Source organism: Engystomops pustulosus, chromosome 5 (assembly GCF_040894005.1).
Source record: "Engystomops pustulosus chromosome 5, aEngPut4.maternal, whole genome shotgun sequence".
Lineage (NCBI taxonomy): Eukaryota > Metazoa > Chordata > Amphibia > Anura > Leptodactylidae > Engystomops > Engystomops pustulosus.
Window position 1 is genome coordinate 15525893 of NC_092415.1, and position 19817 is coordinate 15545709.

General features: G+C 45.5%; 1 protein-coding gene across 4 annotated transcripts in view; it reads left to right on the top strand.

Moving 5' to 3' along the window:
- Nucleotides 1–19817, top strand: part of LOC140132432 (uncharacterized) — a 118269-nt gene that overhangs the window by 21114 nt on the left and 77338 nt on the right. For all 4 annotated transcript variants that reach the window (XM_072151208.1, XM_072151209.1, XM_072151205.1 and 1 more), the window contains one exon: nt 10238–10305. Coding sequence is in view for 2 of the 4 variants with exons in the window: in XM_072151205.1 (XP_072007306.1) it covers nt 10238–10305 (68 nt within the window). In the remaining 2 variants the exon portion in view is untranslated. The remainder of the gene's footprint in view (nt 1–10237; nt 10306–19817) is intronic.

Consider the following 19817-nt stretch of genomic DNA (forward strand, 5'->3'; position numbering starts at 1 on the left):
CTCTATGTGTAGAGGATGCCCCCTGTCTATGGTGATGGTAGAACCCCCCTGTACTCTAGGTGTAGAGGATGCCCCCTGTCTATGGTGATGGTAGAACCTCCTCTCCTCTAGGTATAAAGGATGCCCCCTGTCTATGGTGATGGTAGAACCTCCTCTCCTCTAGGTGTAGAGGATGTCCCCTGTCTATGGTGATGGTAGAACCTCCTCTCCTCTAGGTGTAGATGATGTCCCCTGTCTATGGTGATGGTAGAACCTCCTCTCCTCTAGGTATAAAGGATGCCCCCTGTCTATGGTGATGGTAGAACCTCCTCTCCTCTAGGTGTAGAGGATGTCCCCTGTCTATGGTGATGGTAGAACCTCCTCTCCTGTAGGTGTAGAGGATGTCCCCTGTCTATGGTGATGGTAGAATCGCCTCTCCTCTAGGTGTAGAGGATGTCCCCTGTCTATGGTGATGGTAGAACCTCCTCTCCTCTAGGTGTAGAGGATGCCCCCTGTCTATGATGATGGTAGAATCGCCTCTCCTCTAGGTGTAGAGGATGCCCCCTGTCTATGGTGATGGTAGAACCACCTCTCCTCTAGGTGTAGACGCCCCTGTCTATGGTGATGGTAGAACCTGCTCTCCTCTAGGTGTAGAGGATGTCCCCTGTCTATGGTGATGGTAGAACCTCCTCTCCTCTAGGTGTAGAGGATGCCTCCTGTCTATGGTGATGGTAGAACCTCCTCTCCTCTAGGTGTAGAGGATGCCCCCTGTCTATGGTGATGGTAGAACCCCCTCTCCTCTAGGTGTAGAGGATGTCCCCTGTCTATGGTGATGGTAGAACCTCCTCTCCTCTATGTGTAGAGGATGCCCCCTGTCTATGGTGATGGTAGAACCTCCTCTCCTCTAGGTGTAGAGGATGCCCCCTGTCTATGGTGATGGTAGAACCTCCTCTCCTGTAGGTGTAGAGGATGTCCCCTGTCTATGGTGATGGTAGAACCTCCTCTCCTGTAGGTGTAGAGGATGTCCCCTGTCTATGGTGATGGTAGAATCGCCTCTCCTCTAGGTGTAGAGGATGTCCCCTGTCTATGGTGATGGTAGAACCTCCTCTCCTCTAGGTGTAGAGGATGCCCCCTGTCTATGATGATGGTAGAATCGCCTCTCCTCTAGGTGTAGAGGATGCCCCCTGTCTATGGTGATGGTAGAACCACCTCTCCTCTAGGTGTAGACGCCCCTGTCTATGGTGATGGTAGAACCTGCTCTCCTCTAGGTGTAGAGGAAGTCCCCTGTCTATGGTGATGGTAGAACCACCTCTCCTCTAGGTGTAGAGGATGCCTCCTGTCTATGGTGCTGGTAGAACCTCCTCTCCTCTAGGTGTAGAGGATGCCCCCTGTCTATGGTGATGGTAGAACCCCCTCTCCTCTAGGTGTAGAGGATGTCCCCTGTCTATGGTGATGGTAGAACCTCCTCTCCTCTATGTGTAGAGGATGCCCCCTGTCTATGGTGATGGTAGAACCTCCTCTCCTCTAGGTGTAGAGGATGCCCCCTGTCTATGGTGATGGTAGAACCTCCTCTCCTGTAGGTGTAGAGGATGTCTCCTGTCTATGGTGATGGTAGAACCTCCTCTCATCTAGGTGTAGAGGATGCCCCCTGTCTATGGTGATGGTAGTACCTCCTCTCCTCTAGGTATAAAGGATGCCCCCTGTCTATGGTGATGGTAGTACCTCCTCTCCTCTAGGTGTTGAGGATGCCCCCTGTCTATGGTGATGGTAGAACCTCCTCTCCTCTAGGTGTAGAGGATGCCCCCTGTCTATGGTGATGGCAGAACCTCCTCTCCTCTAGGTGTAGAGGATGTCCCCTGTCTATGGTGATGGTAGAACCTCCTCTCCTCTAGGTGTAGAGGATGTCCCCTGTCTATGGTGATAGTAGAGCCTCCTCTCCTCTAGGTGTAGAGGATGCCCCTGCCTATGGTGATGGTAGAGCCTCCTCTCCTCTAGGTGTAGAGGATGCCCCCTGTCTATGGTGATGGTAGAACCTCCTCTCCTCTAGGTGTAGAGGATGCCCCCTGTCTATGGTGATGGTAGAACCACCTCTCCTCTAGGTGTAGAGGATGCCCCCTGTCTATGGTGATGGTAGAACCTCCTCTCCTCTAGGTGTAGAGGATGCCCCCTGTCTATGGTGATGGTAGAACCACCTCTCCTCTAGGTGTAGACGCCCCTGTCTATGGTGATGGTAGAACCTGCTCTCCTCTAGGTGTAGAGGATGTCCCCTGTCTATGGTGATGGTAGAACCTCCTCTCCTCTAGGTGTAGAGGATGCCTCCTGTCTATGGTGATGGTAGAACCTCCTCTCCTCTAGGTGTAGAGGATGCCCTCTGTCTATGGTGATGGTAGAACCCCCTCTCCTCTAGGTGTAGAGGATGTCCCCTGTCTATGGTGATGGTAGAACCTCCTCTCCTCTATGTGTAGAGGATGCCCCCTGTCTATGGTGATGGTAGAACCTCCTCTCCTCTAGGTGTAGAGGATGCCCCCTGTCTATGGTGATGGTAGAACCTCCTCTCCTGTAGGTGTAGAGGATGTCCCCTGTCTATGGTGATGGTAGAACCTCCTCTCCTCTAGGTGTAGAGGATGCCCCCTGTCTATAGTGATGGTAGTACCTCCTCTCCTCTAGGTATAAAGGATGCCCCCTGTCTATGGTGATGGTAGTACCTCCTCTCCTCTAGGTGTAGAGGATGCCCTCTGTCTATGGTGATGGTAGAACCTCCTCTCCTCTAGGTGTAGAGGATGCCCCCTGTCTATGGTGATGGCAGAACCTCCTCTCCTCTAGGTGTAGAGGATGTCCCCTGTCTATGGTGATGGTAGAACCTCCTCTCCTCTAGGTGTAGAGGATGTCCCCTGTCTATGGTGATAGTAGAGCCTCCTCTCCTCTAGGTGTAGAGGATGCCCCTGCCTATGATGATGGTAGAGCCTCCTCTCCTCTAGGTGTAGAGGATGCCCCCTGTCTATGGTGATGGTAGAACCTCCTCTCCTCTAGGTGTAGAGGATGTCCCCTGTCTATGGTGATAGTAGAGCCTCCTCTCCTCTAGGTGTAGAGGATGCCCCCTGTCTATGGTGATGGTAGAACCTCCTCTCCTCTAGGTGTAGAGGATGCCCCCTGTCTATGGTGATGGTAGAACCACCTCTCCTCTATGTGTAGAGGATGTCCCCTGTCTATGGTGATGGTAGAACCTCCTCTTCTCTAGGTGTAGAGGATGCCCCCCGTCTATGATGATGGTAGAACCTCCTCTCCTCTAGGTGTAGAGGATGCCCCCTGTCTATGGTGATGGTAGAGCCGCCTCTCCTCTAGGTGTAGAGGATGCCCCCTGTCTATGGTGATGGTAGAACCTCCTCCTCTCTAGGTGTAGAGGATGCCCCCTGTCTATGGTGATAGTAGAACCACCTCTCTCTAGGTGTAGAGGATGCCCCCTGTCTATGGTGATAGTAGAACCACCTCTCTCTAGGTGTAGAGGATGCCCCCTGTTTATGGTGATGGTAGTACCTCCTCTCCTCTAGGTGTAGAGGATGCCCCCTGTCTATGGTGATGGTAGAACCTCCTCTCCTCTAGGTGTAGAGGATGCCCCCTGTCTATGGTGATGGTAGAACCACCTCTCCTCTAGGTGTAGAGGATGTCCCCTGTCTATGGTGATGGTAGAACTGCCTCTCCTCTATGTGTAGAGGATTTCCCCTGTCTATGGTGATGGTAGAACCTCCTCCTCTCTATGTGTAGAGGATGCCCCCTGTCTATGGTGATGGTAGAACCCCCCTGTACTCTAGGTGTAGAGGATGCCCCCTGTCTATGGTGATGGTAGAACCTCCTCTCCTCTAGGTATAAAGGATGCCCCCTGTCTATGGTGATGGTAGAACCTCCTCTCCTCTAGGTGTAGAGGATGTCCCCTGTCTATGGTGATGGTAGAACCTCCTCTCCTCTAGGTGTAGATGATGTCCCCTGTCTATGGTGATGGTAGAACCTCCTCTCCTGTAGGTGTAGAGGATGTCCCCTGTCTATGGTGATGGTAGAACCTCCTCTCCTCTAGGTGTAGAGGATGCCCCCTGTCTATAGTGATGGTAGTACCTCCTCTCCTCTAGGTATAAAGGATGCCCCCTGTCTATGGTGATGGTAGTACCTCCTCTCCTCTAGGTGTAGAGGATGCCCTCTGTCTATGGTGATGGTAGAACCTCCTCTCCTCTAGGTGTAGAGGATGCCCCCTGTCTATGGTGATGGCAGAACCTCCTCTCCTCTAGGTGTAGAGGATGTCCCCTGTCTATGGTGATGGTAGAACCTCCTCTCCTCTAGGTGTAGAGGATGTCCCCTGTCTATGGTGATAGTAGAGCCTCCTCTCCTCTAGGTGTAGAGGATGCCCCTGCCTATGATGATGGTAGAGCCTCCTCTCCTCTAGGTGTAGAGGATGCCCCCTGTCTATGGTGATGGTAGAACCTCCTCTCCTCTAGGTGTAGAGGATGCCCCCTGTCTATGGTGATGGTAGAACCACCTCTCCTCTAGGTGTAGAGGATGCCCCCTGTCTATGGTGATGGTAGAACCTCCTCTCCTCTAGGTGTAGAGGATGCCCCCTGTCTATGGTGATGGTAGAACCACCTCTCCTCTATGTGTAGAGGATGTCCCCTGTCTATGGTGATGGTAGAACCTCCTCTCCTCTAGGTGTAGAGGATGCCCCCCGTCTATGATGATGGTAGAACCTCCTCTCCTCTAGGTGTAGAGGATGCCCCCTGTCTATGGTGATGGTAGAGCCGCCTCTCCTCTAGGTGTAGAGGATGCCCCCTGTCTATGGTGATGGTAGAACCTCCTCCTCTCTAGGTGTAGAGGATGCCCCCTGTCTATGGTGATAGTAGAACCACCTCTCTCTAGGTGTAGAGGATGCCCCCTGTCTATGGTGATAGTAGAACCACCTCTCTCTAGGTGTAGAGGATGCCCCCTGTTTATGGTGATGGTAGTACCTCCTCTCCTCTAGGTGTAGAGGATGCCCCCTGTCTATGGTGATGGTAGAACCTCCTCTCCTCTAGGTGTAGAGGATGCCCCCTGTCTATGGTGATGGTAGAACCACCTCTCCTCTAGGTGTAGAGGATGTCCCCTGTCTATGGTGATGGTAGAACTGCCTCTCCTCTATGTGTAGAGGATTTCCCCTGTCTATGGTGATGGTAGAACCTCCTCCTCTCTATGTGTAGAGGATGCCCCCTGTCTATGGTGATGGTAGAACCCCCCTGTACTCTAGGTGTAGAGGATGCCCCCTGTCTATGGTGATGGTAGAACCTCCTCTCCTCTAGGTATAAAGGATGCCCCCTGTCTATGGTGATGGTAGAACCTCCTCTCCTCTAGGTGTAGAGGATGTCCCCTGTCTATGGTGATGGTAGAACCTCCTCTCCTCTAGGTGTAGATGATGTCCCCTGTCTATGGTGATGGTAGAACCTCCTCTCCTCTAGGTATAAAGGATGCCCCCTGTCTATGGTGATGGTAGAATTTCCTCTCCTCTAGCTGTAGAGGATGTCCCCTGTCTATGGTGATGGTAGAACCTCCTCTCCTGTAGGTGTAGAGGATGTCCCCTGTCTATGGTGATGGTAGAATCGCCTCTCCTCTAGGTGTAGAGGATGTCCCCTGTCTATGGTGATGGTAGAACCTCCTCTCCTCTAGGTGTAGAGGATGCCCCCTGTCTATGATGATGGTAGAATTGCCTCTCCTCTAGGTGTAGAGGATGCCCCCTGTCTATGGTGATGGTAGAACCACCTCTCCTCTAGGTGTAGAGGACGCCCCTGTCTATGGTGATGGTAGAACCTGCTCTCCTCTAGGTGTAGAGGATGTCCCCTGTCTATGGTGATGGTAGAACCTCCTCTCCTCTAGGTGTAGAGGATGCCTCCTGTCTATGGTGATGGTAGAACCTCCTCTCCTCTAGGTGTAGAGGATGCCCCCTGTCTATGGTGATGGTAGAACCCCCTCTCCTCTAGGTGTAGAGGATGTCCCCTGTCTATGGTGATGGTAGAACCTCCTCTCCTCTATGTGTAGAGGATGCCCCCTGTCTATGGTGATGGTAGAACCTCCTCTCCTCTAGGTGTAGAGGATGCCCCCTGTCTATGGTGATGGGAGAACCTCCTCTCCTCTAGGTGTAGAGGATGTCCCCTGTCTATGGTGATGGTAGAACCTCCTCTCCTCTAGGTGTAGAGGATGCCCCTGTCTATGGTAATGGTAGAACCTCCTCTCCTCTAGGTGTAGAGGGTGCCTCCTGTCTATGGTGATGGTAGAACCTCCTCTCCTCTAGGTGTAGAGGATGTCCCCTGTCTATGGTGATGGTAGAACCTCCTCTCCTCTAGGTGTAGAGGATGCCCCCTGTCTATGGTGATGGTAGAACCTCCTCTCCTCTAGGTGTAGAGGATGCCCCCTGTCTATGGTGATGGTAGAACCTCCTCTCCTCTATGTGTAGAGGATGCCCCCTGTCTATGGTGATGGTAGACCTCCTCTCCTCTAGGTGTAGAGGATGCCCCCTGTCTATGGTGATGGTAGAATCGCCTCTCCTCTAGGTGTAGAGGATGCCCCCTGTCTATGGTGATGGTAGAACCTCCTCTCCTCTAGGTGTAGAGGATGCCCCCTGTCTATGGTGATGGTAGAACCTCCTCTCCTCTTGGTGTAGAGGATGCCCCCTGTCTATGGTGATGGCAGAACCTCCTCTCCTCTAGGTGTAGAGGATGCCCCCTGTCTATGGTGATGGTAGAACCTCCTCTCCTCTAGGTGTAGAGGATGTCCCCTGTCTATGGTGATGGTAGAACCTCCTCTCCTCTAGGTGTAGAGGATGCCCCTGTCTATGGTGATGGTAGAACCTCCTCTCCTCTAGGTGTAGAGGATGCCCCTGTCTATGGTGATGGTAGAACCTCCTCTCCTCTAGGTGTAGAGGATGCCCCTGTCTATGGTGATGGTAGAACCTCCTCTCCTCTAGGTGTAGCGGATGCCCCCTGTCTATGGTGATGGATCTACAGTGTGTATGAGTACAAAATGCTTTATGGAATTGTAGTAGATTCTGTATTTTAGCGTCTATATCTCCATCTAGTGTCTGATGTTGGTGACTGTAGGCACCATGATCTGCTTTTTCTTTTTGGATAACTGCACATGGAGCTTAATGGCTGTGGGACGTACCCAAGCGGTAAGTCTGCAGCTATTACTCGTCTCAGATGTTGTTTCTGATGCATATAATGCTGCGATTTTGTGAAGCTCATGCTTTGCATTGCATAGGTTGATTTCCCCACCATGATCCTCAGCAAGTGATAGAAGTTACTTATTTGTTGAAGACCAGAAATTTGTAGCAGAAAGGCCTTCCTTCTGCAGAATATAACTTAGTGTGTGTATGGGACTGTAATAATTTCTATACACTACAATGTTACTGTATTACCCTGCAGATTTCCATGTGCAATATGTAACATATGCAGATTCACTTAAAATTTTATGAAGCTTATTATTTAAGTCTTTACTATTGTGCTTCACTTTATGGCAGGTTATACAGGCGGTCCCCTACTTATGGACACCCGACTTACAGACGACCCCTTGACTTTACTATAGTCCCAGGACACAATGATCAGCTGTAAGGTGTCCGTGATGAAGCTTTATTGATAATCCTTGGTCCTATTACAGCAAAAAATTTTGAAACTCCAATTGTCACTGGGGCAAAAATTTTTTTGTCTGGAGCTACAATTATAAAATATACAGTTTTGAAGAGCCCGTGATGCGGCAACAATGGAGGGGATCTGGTAATGCCCCCCCCCCCAAAGGGGGCTCATTAGCATAATTATACATTTGACTCTAGAAGGAAAGATGCCATGGATAACATTTTAGAAAGATAAGAAAGAAGATTACCACAGTCACGGTACCTGGATCTATGAGTAAGTGTATCTTGTTCATCATACCTGATTTTGATGGTAAATTTCCCGTAAAAGGAGCTGAATAGACCGCTGTAAGAAGTATTCAGCCTGTATAAAATATTTTGGTAAAATAGCAAAGCATTAATGCAATTCATGCAACAGAAGGTTGAAAAGGCATTATAACTATTGCTGGTGTAAATCTAGAATATAAGGTAACGGCAACAGAGTAGGGATGTACATTGCTGGTCTTACTGATTACTTTATCAAGGGTTTAGTTTCTGCAGGTCACAGGTTGGTGTTATGAGTATAGACATGGTGAGGAATTTCACTTCTTCACCACTTGAAGGTTGATGAAAAAAAGTTTTTTAAACCTCTTTATAGAATTGTTAACTACAGTATCTTCCTTAATGCCAAAGTGAACATGTGCACAAAATAATCACTTTCAAGGAGTGCTGAACTGTATAAGCGCTGAGGAAGCTGGGGGAGGGAAAGACAGTGTAAACACCTGTAAAGCCTGATCACAGAGGGGCTAGAGTAGCCCCTTAGAGTCATTAGGATAATTTTAAAAGTTGATTTTAGAAGGAAGGAGGCCGTGGATAACAAATGTATGGAGATTAAAACAGTAACGGTGCCTGGATCTATGAATAAGTGTCCCTGGTTTATCAGGATGGATTTTGATGTTAGATTTCCTTTAATATCACATCAGGATTCGGTTTCTAGCTGTCACAGAGCCGGAGATGTCCGTTGTTAAAGTTAAAATTGAGACTGGAAAGGAGTTTATAGTGCAACAGTTGAGATCTTCAGTTCTCCTGATGTGCTATTAAATGGAACTTTAATATGACACCAGAACTGTGTGTTCAGAAGATATAACCGTTTGAAGCTGTCCACAGTCATGACATCTATCTATTTGCTATCTGCAACTGGTATGTGCAATTAGGATATATGTAGACGTATATCAGTTGTGAAGGGGTTAATGTGTCTAAAAATTAAAGATTTATACTAAAATAGATTTAGCACAGATAAGAAGTTAAAGGTCGCAACAGGTTAAAGAGGTGGTACCAAGTTTGTACGTGATCCCCTGATCGCTGACAGACCTACTGCAATCCCCACAGATCATGAGAACAGGACCCCAAGCTATAAGTGGAGCAGCATTACAAGTATGCAGAGATCCATGAGCGCAGTGCTCAGTAATTTCTAACACTTCCTTACTATATTATGGAATGGCAGGATGCATACTCGTTCTGCTGCCCCAATACCTAGAGAGAACAGGACTATTCTCAGGATTCCTGAGCGTCCACTTCTCGTGATCATTTGGGATCCCAGCAGTCGACCCCTCACCAATCAACTTGTTGGTAACTTGCAAACTTAGAACAACCCCTTTTGGGATTAAAATATTTGTGAAATGACATGAAATCATATTGTTTTAAGTATCTAAAATGAGAAAAGTAACGACCATCCGACTGTGAGAGGCAAAGACCCCATAGTCGGGCTAATTTACTTAGGGTCCCGCAGCCACATTTTCGTTGTGTTTTCCGACTTTTCTGGGATTGTGTTGTACGCAATCAGATTTTGGTGCATTGGCGCCGGCTTTCAGGTGACAGAAATCGGGGGGCGGGCCATCGGACGATCCGACGGATCCGGACTAAGCGCAGGATTTAACATTTAAATGTGTGTCGCAAGCCAAGCACTTACATGCAGCAGGAAGAAGATGGTGAACTCCGGCGGACCTGATCGGGGGAAGCAACAAAAGCAGGAAATTGGGCGCACGATTTACGTGAATCGCGGCAGAGTTCATCCTCGTTGGACAGTTCGTATCGGGGATCGCCCAGGGACCGGGTAAGTAAATGTGCCCCAATGTCTCAGGTCCTCAAAGCGGTTTCCAGGCTTCTGTATTACTAAAGAGCTAATTCATAGGAGAGGTCATTAGTAGCTCATCCTTTATATGTTCCTGCATTGATCTTGTAGCATTGGTGAGTGGTTCCATTGTGAAATTAGAAATGAATGGTGACAGGGGAACAATACATATGTTGAATGGAAGCGTGAGGGTTACATTTCAAGCAAATAGGAGAAAAATGTCCGTCACAGGTAAGTGACTTGTAGGTGCGCATTGTGTGGGGCTGCCATTCCTCTATGTCACCAATAAGTTGTTCTTCCAGTACTGTGTATTAGACAAATGGCGTCAACTCCACTCTATAATTAAGACATTGTCAACACAAGAAACGCAGCACCAGGCGTTACGGTGTCTATGGATACAAATGTCTTGGGAGAAATTCATATCCAGACACCGAAAACCTGAGCAACTCTTGTCATATCTACTTGTGAGAAGCTGCTAGACTGGAGCCGTACTCACCTGAGTTTCATCTTTACAGCTAAAGAAGATTCGTCCAAAGCTTTACTGTCCGGCTTAAGTGTAACCCGCCAGGCCCGGCGCTCAAACGTGAGTACAAACAATCATGTCTGACGTATTGAGGTTCATACTGTGCATGGATGAGATTGTACTTTCGGCTTCCCAATAAGAAGTAAGTGCAAATTGCTCAATATAACATGAAGCTGTGGCTCCAAAAGTAAATACCGATGCAGGATCTCTAATTACACTACAGGTCATAGCACTTACCTGCAGTGCACCCACACCATGTGCCCTGGTATCCTGTATTCAGGAAATCACGCTACTACTCACCTGTTCTGTTACTAGTCATATACGGGGCATAAATCATTGCAATACAGAAACTGATTCTTTAGTTCCAGCTGTTTAGGGATTTGTAGATTTTGCTTTTCAATAACCTAGTTACTTATATGAGGAGAAAAAGTGATTTATAGGGAGTTCTGAAAAGTAGTAATTCAAGGTTACAATTAGGTAACCCCAGTTATTTTATAATATATCTGTATAGCAATGATGGAGAAGCTATGTCACAGGCGTAGAGGTGGCACTCAGGGTCCTCTCTGTGTGCACCCAGGCCATCACCCCAGCACAGAGTTCAATAGACAAGACTCAAGGCTTTACAAGACTCCTTCATTCCGCATGAGATTCCGCATTCAGCGCTATTTTAAAGCTACACATCCTTGGCTTCCAGTGACTGAAGGAAGTGTGAAAATGTTTGGAGAGGCTTGGTGATCTCTGAAGTTTCTGCTACAAGCCCAATTCTTCCTGTCCAGTATAGCTTTGGAGGGAAGCTGCAGCGTTAGTCTACATTCACGCGGCCTCTGTATATACGTCCCCCATAGGCCGGCAACGGACGCATGGAGCGGTACCGAAATGTTCCATACTGGGGGAAAAGATAGGACATGTCCTATATTTCTCCGCTACTGTACGGCGGGCACACATTTGTATGAATGTAGCATTAATCCTAATTTGCCCTCCTTCTTTCACCTATATTGCTGTCTTCAGGATGATTTGTTGTGGCTGAGCAGTTAGCAATAAATAATATAAATAATAATAAATATAAATGATGTAAATACAATTTAACTTTAACCCCTTAACGCTCTGCGCCGTAGCTCTACGGCGCAGAGGTATAAGGGATGTATGAAGAGGGCTCACGGTCTGAGTCCTCTTCATACAAAGGTGGGGGTTTTTTCATTTTTCACAAAACCCCCACCGCTAATAACCGCGGTCGGTGCTTGCACCGATCGCGGCTATTAACCCTCTCAACACCGCCGGCAAAGTCGCCGGCGGCGTTTAAAAGACGGCGGCGCGCGGGCGCCGCCATCTTTTTTCTGATCGCCGCGCCCCCGAACGTCATTGGTTACCATGGTAGCCTCGGGTCTTCTTTTGACACGAGGCTACATGGCTTATGCAGGTTCGTTACAATGAGCCAGTAGCTCATTGTAATGTATGACCTGCAAAAATGCCATATATTGCAATACTGTAGTATTGCAGTATATGGTAGGAGCGATCTGACCATCTAGGGTTAATGTACCCTAGATGGTCTAAGAAATAGTGGGAAAAAAAAGTTTAAAAAATAAAAAAAATTAATAAAATATTAAAAGTTCAAATCACCCCCCTTTCCCTAGAACGGATATAAAACATAATAAACAGTAAAAATCACAAACATATTAGGTATCGCCGCGTCCCAAAATGCCCGATCTATCAAAATATAAAAACGGTTACAGGCGGCGGTGACCTCCGAGGCGGGAAATGGCGCCCAAATGTCCGAAATGCGACTTTTACACCTTTTTACATAACATAAAAAATGAAATAAAAAATGATCAAAATGTCGCACACACATGGAGCGAAGAGTGAAAGTCGTAAAAACTGAGCCCACAAGAACGTGACGCACGTGCAGGTTTTTTTCAATTTTTCCACATTTGGAATTTTTTTTCAGCTTCGCAGTACACGGCATGTTAAAATAAATAACATTACGGGGCACAAAATAAGCCCTCACACAGGTCTGTACACGTAAAAATGAAAAAGTTATGGATTTTTGAAGTTGGAGAGCGAGAAATGAGCCGAAAAACCCTCCGTCCTTAAGGGGTTAATAATAATAATTCTTTATTTATATAGTACACACAGGTTACTCAGTGCTGCACAGAGCTTCCCAAATGAGTTTTAATGCCAAGTCAGATTTTACTATATGATGACTATACAATGGCTAGGAACTATACAATGACTATACAACATTTATACTAGTACTAGGAACTATACAGCAACTATACTAGGACTATGAACTATACGACGACTATACTAGAAACTATACAATGACTTTACTAGGTCTAGGAACTATACAACGACTATACTAAGACTTGGATCTATAAGATATCTATACTAGGTCAAGAAACTATACAACGACTATACAAGGGTTAGGAACTATACAACAGCTAGTCTAAGACTAGGAACTATACAATGACTAAGCTAGGAATTATAAAACTTGCATACAATCACACATCTGTGACAATAATAAATAGTTCTTCTACAGATGTAGTCCTGAGAAAAGGCAAATATACAAAGTTCAAATCATAATTACAAATATGTTAAAAAAAATAAAAGAAATTGATCTTGATTAGAGATGAGCGAGCACTAAAATGCTCGAGTGCTCGTTACTCGAGTCGAACTTTTCCTGATGGTCGAGTGCTCGTATCGAATAACGAACCTCATTGAAGTCAATGGGAGACTCGAGCATTTTTCACTGAAAGAACACATTGCAGATGTATGGAAACATCTGCAACGTGTTCTTCACACATATTGTTCTTCACACACTATTGTGAAGAACACCGTTCGGCGCGCGTCTTCGGATAAGTTAGCAGATGTACGGAACATCTGCAATGTGTTCTTTCAATGTGTTCTTCACTTCAATGATCCTGTGTTCACTGTTTTCACTGTGTTCTTCACTGTGTTTTCTTAAGTAAATGCTCGATCTCGAGCAGGCAAAATACTCGTCCGAGCAACAAGCCGTTTCAAGTATGCTAATACTCGAACGAGCATCAAGCTCAGACAAGTATACTCGCTCATCTCTAATCTTGATAGATTGGGTGGTCGTGGAGCTGTATAGCCTTAGTATTTAGCCAACTGTATGGAAGTTTTATGTGGTCAATATATTCCACTGTGCCTGGGTACATTACTGCATGGTACTATGGTAGACCCATATAAAGCCATTGTGTGATATGTTTATTTGCTGATGTATATAACATTAGTGTTTTGCAATTACTAATGTCTTCATATTCTTCCTGTATTAGCAGCAAATAAGAGAAAATGACTTTGCAGGAGCCTCAGCTTCAGTTAACTCTGTGACCTTTAGACAAGTGTCACCACATTCACTTGAGGCATTGCCTATTGTTTTGAGGTCAATCCATCTTTATAGTTTACATGGTGACTATTTGCATGAAAGACAACCATGGACTTCATGTCGTCATGTTGCTTTTACAGTTGAATCACAAGGATTCAGGCCTAAGGACAGAGGAGACTGTGGGGGGATCTGGTCTTCATTTGATCCATCCATACAGCTAGTCATACTACCCACCCTCTGCAATGTGAACAGCCCCTTACTTGCCATTTTTAGCATTACTTTACCATAATAAATTGACGTGGGAAAATTTCAGGTTTTGTACATCTATAAATTTTATTTGTTCCCTGGAAAGTCAGGGTGCTGCATGTTTTGCCTCTGATCCTGCAATTCGGATAACTTGTCAGAATTGTGTAATATTATACACAAGCAGGTGCATTATGTTTTGACCGTCCACCAACTTTACAATATATATGACGTGCTCATATTATTAATGACTACAATATATTACAACAGATAAAACCTTGTTCATATATTCAGTGAAGTTTTTTTTTTTCTGTTTTAGCCAAAACCAAGAGTACATCCTTAAAGGAAACCTACCACTTGAAGTGGCAGGTATAAGAGGGAACTACCGAGCACCAGCTCAGGCTGAGCTGGTGCCGGAGCTTAGTTTTGTTAGTGTTTTAAACCGCAGTATCGCGGTTTAAAACACTTTTTAAACTTTATGGCCGAAGCTGCTTCGGCGCAGGGAGGTACATGCTCGGCGCACCAAGCGCGCGACCGTGCCCGCGGCTCTCATTCACTTCCTATGTAGCCGAGCGCGTACCTCCCTGCGCTGAAGCAGCTTCGGCCATAAAGTTTAAAAAGTGTTTTAAACCGCGATACTGCGGTTTAAAACACTAACAAAACTAAGCTCCGGCACCAGCTCACCCTGATCTGGTGCTCAGTAGTTCCCTCTTATACCTGCCACTTCAAGTGGTAGGTTTCCTTTAATGGAAGAAAGCTATAAAGGAAAGACTAGGGGTATGTTCACACACTGCAGATGTTCCCCTCGGGGAACCCACTCTAAGGCAGAGGATGCACAGCAGTTAAAACCCCATTTCTGTAATCCTACGTCTTTTGGAGTATACTGTACCTTTAGCGGACTATATACTTCTAGATTTCAGACAGATTTGTATCTTACACAATTTGTTGATTTGAGAACAGTGTCTGATTCACTTTTTGTTGTCAGGAGCTGTTCTTTTGTTTTTCATGAAAAAATGGGAAAAGAAAAATTCAATTACTAAAATCAAAATGCCAGTGACACTGTTTCGTGACAAGATGCTGATAGCTGTCTGAAAATGGTTTAGTGAAGATCTATCATCAAAATCAAGCATGACAAACGCTTACTCATAGATTGAGGCACTGTGGCTGTTGTAATTTTTTGAATTATTATTTTTTTGTTATTCATGGCCTCCTTCCCTCTAAAATCAACTTTTAACATTCTTCTAATAAGCCAGGAAGGCTCTGCAGGCATTACAAGGGCTCCTCCGTGCTATAGCTTCATAGACTGTTATACTGTGCCTCCCACTGTGTGCTTTCTGCTGCAGAGGAAGTGCAGGGGGAGGGTAAGACTTAGACCTGCTGATGCACAGTATAACAACAGAGCACAGATGGCTTCTGTAACACCCCCAGGAGCCCTTCAGGCTCATTAGTATAATTTTAAAAGTTGATTTTAGAGGGACGGAGGCCATGTATAACAAATATAAGAAGATTATCACAGTCACGGTGCCAGGATCTAAGTGTCCCTGGTTTATCAGGGTGCATTTTGATGTTAGATTTCCCTTCTACCACCATCTACCACCAGTATCAAGGATTGCAAACCAAGCACGATGACATACTTGTTTCTTCCCCCTTGCTATGCCTTTATTTTTAAGAAATTACTATAATATTAATATTTATAGTTATAAATATTAATAACTGTGATGCAAAGAGATGTTCTAGCAGCACAATATCAAGATGTTCTACTTCTTTAGTGAGTAAATGCTACACAGATGCTACACAGCCCGGGGGCCTGCAGTATTATACAGGCCCGGGCTGCTCTCAAATCAGAGGTTATGTATTCCCTGCGGTGCCTCCGCTTGCATAAACCTTGTAAATAAGAGATATAGTCTAGTACGATGACACTGCAGATATTGTTGTTTAAAGGAAATCTACCAGCAAAAACTATCATGATAAACCAGGGACACTTACTCATAGATCCAGGCACCGGGACTGTGGTCATAAAACTCTATTAATCCTGTTTTGTGCATCATTACAGGCGGTCCCCTACTTAAGGACACCCGATTTACAGAAGACCCCTAGTTAAAGACGGACCCCTTTGCCCCCTGTGACCTCTGGTGACTTCTCTGGATGTTACTATAGCCCCAGGCTGCAATGATCAGCTGTAAAGTGTCTGTAATGAAGTTTTATTGATTATCCTTGGTGCCATTACAGAAAAAAAAAAATTGCTCTATTACCTTTGTGAAAAAGGAGTTGTGGACCCTTGTGGTACACCAAAAGAGGACCACACACTCATAAGTGCTTATTATGAGCTACAAACACGAAAACAAATTCATAAGAGACAACACAAAAACCACGTGTCAAGTAGCACAAAAACACATCTTTATTAATTTACAGCAAAAGATTCACAAATCGTACAGACAAATGTTAAAAACAGTTAAAAAGGGGTACAGAGCACCTGTACTCCAACAACAGAACACAGGAAGGACTGTGGCACCTGATAACACCAAAAAAGTTCTCCTATAGAGCCCTGACCCAAACAATGCCCTATGAATAGACACCACAAATAATCAGGCAGGTACATGAGCGTATGAGTCTGTGCACAGATGTATGTGGCAACATGTGAAAAAACAAAAAAAAACCGCCACTGATGGCATGTATAAATCCTATGCAGACAAAAGAATTACGTATGCTCAATTCTAATCGAGCCTAAACCAAAATACAGGCAGCCCCTCTACTTAAGGACACCCAACTTACAAACGACCCCTAGTTACAGACGGACCTCTCTGCCCACTGTGACCTCTGGTGACCTCTCTGGATGTTACTATAGTCCCAGGCTGCAATGATCAGCTGTAAGGTGTCTGTAATGAAGCTTTATTGATCATCCTTAGTCCAATTACAGCAAAAAAATTTTGAAACTCCAATTGTCACTGGGGCAAAGAAAAATTGTCTAGAAATTAAATTATAAAATATACAGTTTCGACTTACATACAAATTCAATTTAAGAACAAACCTCCGGACCCTATCTTGTACATAACTGCCTGTAAGTATAAGCCTGCCATGAAGAAATGTATTGCCATGGATCTGAGACAGTGTAGGGAACAAGGGCCCACTGTGCCCTACGCGTATTGCCTTGAACCGCAAATTCGGTAGGCTTATACTTATGTTGGTTCAGGCTTGATCAGTACAGGCAGTCACCGGGTTATGTGCCGGATAGGCTCTTTAGGTTTGTTCCGGAATTTGTATGTAAGTCGGAACCATATATTTTATAATTGTAACGCCAGACAGAATTTTTTTGGTCTCTGTGACAATTGGATTTTAAAAATGTTGGATTGTCATAAGAACCAGGATTAACAATAAAGCTTCATTACAGACGCCTGTGATAACTGTTACAGCTGATTATTGTAGCCTAAATTAACAGCATCCAGAGGTCCGTTTGTAACTAGGGGTTGTCTGTAAGTCGGGTGTTTTTAAGTAGGGGACCGGCTGTATATCTTTTCTGTGGGCATATGTACTTTACATAGCTGCATTTTTCTAGCTCACCAGCTGGTGGCAGCAGAGCTCTTCCCTGTATCCGGCCAGAGGAGCCTCTTTTGTTTGATTGATGCTGGAGAAAGTGAAGACGCAGTGCAGTGTTTGCTGCCGTCCTACAGGCCGTCTCTCCTCTTTATCGTGCTCTACTCTCCTTTAATCACATTGAGATATAAGTATAACTTCTAAATGTCAAATATTCTTATTGTCCAAAATAAATGAAACTGTATTGAAAGACTTTAGTCAGGTCTTCAAAAACATAAGCAAATTATCAATTCTTTTCATATATTGCACTGACTACTGTGTAATGCTAATGTCTGTAATGTATGCACCTACCACAGAGCAATGCCGAGCTTTGATTGGTTGCTAGGGGCAACAAGTCTATTTATTACTCTGTGACCCTATATGTCTTGTATATTGTCATTTTATGTAATGGGGAGATAAGTAGTAACCAGACACTTGTGGCATCATATATCTCCCGGGAAGTAAAGAAATAGACAGAGCCAGAGCGAGTGTTATTTGCCTTCAACTTACAAGGGTCTGAACTCTTGGTCCTTTGGTCACTCATATTGGGGCCCATTTACTAAGGGTCCGAATCGCGCACTTTCGTAGGGTTCCCGGCCGTTTTGCGCCGAATTGCTCCGGGATTTTGGCGCACGCGGTCGGATTTTGGCACATCAGCGCCGGCTTTCACGCAAAATCGGTGGCTTGGCCGTCAGACAACCTGACAGATTCGGAAAAAACACAGAATTTAAAAAGCAATTTGTGTCGCAAGATGAAGCACTCACATGCACCGGGAACCTCCGGCGGACCTTGGCGCAGCAGCGACACCTGGTGAATATCGGGCGCACAGACCTTAGTGCAGTGGTGGCGAACCTATGGCACGGGTGCCAGAGGTGGCACTCAGAGCCCTTTCTGTGGGCACTCAGGCAACTGACCCCAGGACAGAGTTCACCAACCAGGACCAAATCCACCAAATCTTTCTGCAGTCCCAGGCAACTTAAGAGATGCCTTTTGACTTCATTGTCTGTTTGGAACTGCAGGGAATGTAGGAAGGTGTTGACAGAACTGCATTATCTTTGGATGTCATCATGCTGGACCCGACCATTCTTCATCTACAGAGAGACCCTTTAGAGAAGCTACAATGATAGTCTGTATTATCCCTCCTTCTTTCAACTGTATTGGTGGAGTTAGGGGGCCGATATGATTGAAAGATGTCAAAAAACAGGTAGCAATACGTTATTGCTTAAAATGCAATGTTGGCACTTCACAGTAAATAATTAGATTTTGGTTATAGTTTGGGCACTCTGTCTCGAAAAGGTTCGCCATCACTGGTATAGAGCATGAGGAGGAGCAGCACAGTATAGAGCAGTGATGGCTAACCTATGGCACTGGTGCCAGAGGTGGCACTCGGAGCCCTTTCTGTGGGCACTCAGGCCATCACCAGAGATGACTCCAGGTATCTTCCTGCAGTCCCAGACAGCCCAGGACTTGCTGTGCACAGAGCTATTATAAAGTGACAGCTGTACCTGGGACTAGTTTCTGCCTTATTGGTGTCCTCAGGTGCTGATATCAATGAAAGCTGTGACAGAGCAGGGAGTATAAATCACAAATTAAATTTCTGTGTTGGCACTTTGCGATAAATAAGCGGGTCTTTGTTGTAGTTTGGGCACTCGGTCTCTAAAAGGTTTGCCATCACTGCCTTAGTGAATCCCGGCAGACCCGAATATCCATGCTCTATTTTGCGGCTCACGTGTGTAATCCTTTGCTAGCTTGTCTCAGCCTCACAATGTTGTGACCAATGTTTGCAAAAACAAGGATTACATATCTTTTCACATTCCCTCAGACTTCTATGTGAAGGGCCAAGCCGCAAACACGGGCAGGAATAGGAGCTGCTCTGAGTTTTCTACTGCATCCTGACGGATTTGTGCATGAGTATACTTTTTTTTAATCAATTCCTTATCATTTGCTAGATCTCTGCTTGCTGTCCTTCCATAGAAAGGTTCTAAGCTTACTTCCAGTGAATAGTATCTGTCCATGGTCATATGATGGAGGAGCACGAGCCATTATTTTCACACAGCTCTGATTACTCTCTATGATAATAACAGCTTGTGCACATGCGTGACCATGGTCAGATTTCTATCCACTGGAAGTAAACATTGAACATTTCTACAGCAGAACAGCAAGCAGAGATCTAGGAACCATGAGGAATTGATACAGAAAGTATATTGAAAAATTGTATAACTTTTCATTGTACAAATAATATCAATTATTTACTGAAAGTGGCCGACCGCTTTAACTATAACATTGTGCCCATTTAAAATATTTTTTTTTGTAAAGCTGTTTTCAGAAGTCATGTGGGGGACATTTAGCAGAACCCTTGCACCAGTTTTTGGTCTGAAATAATCATTGTTATTTGCGAAATTCTAGTAATTGCAATTGT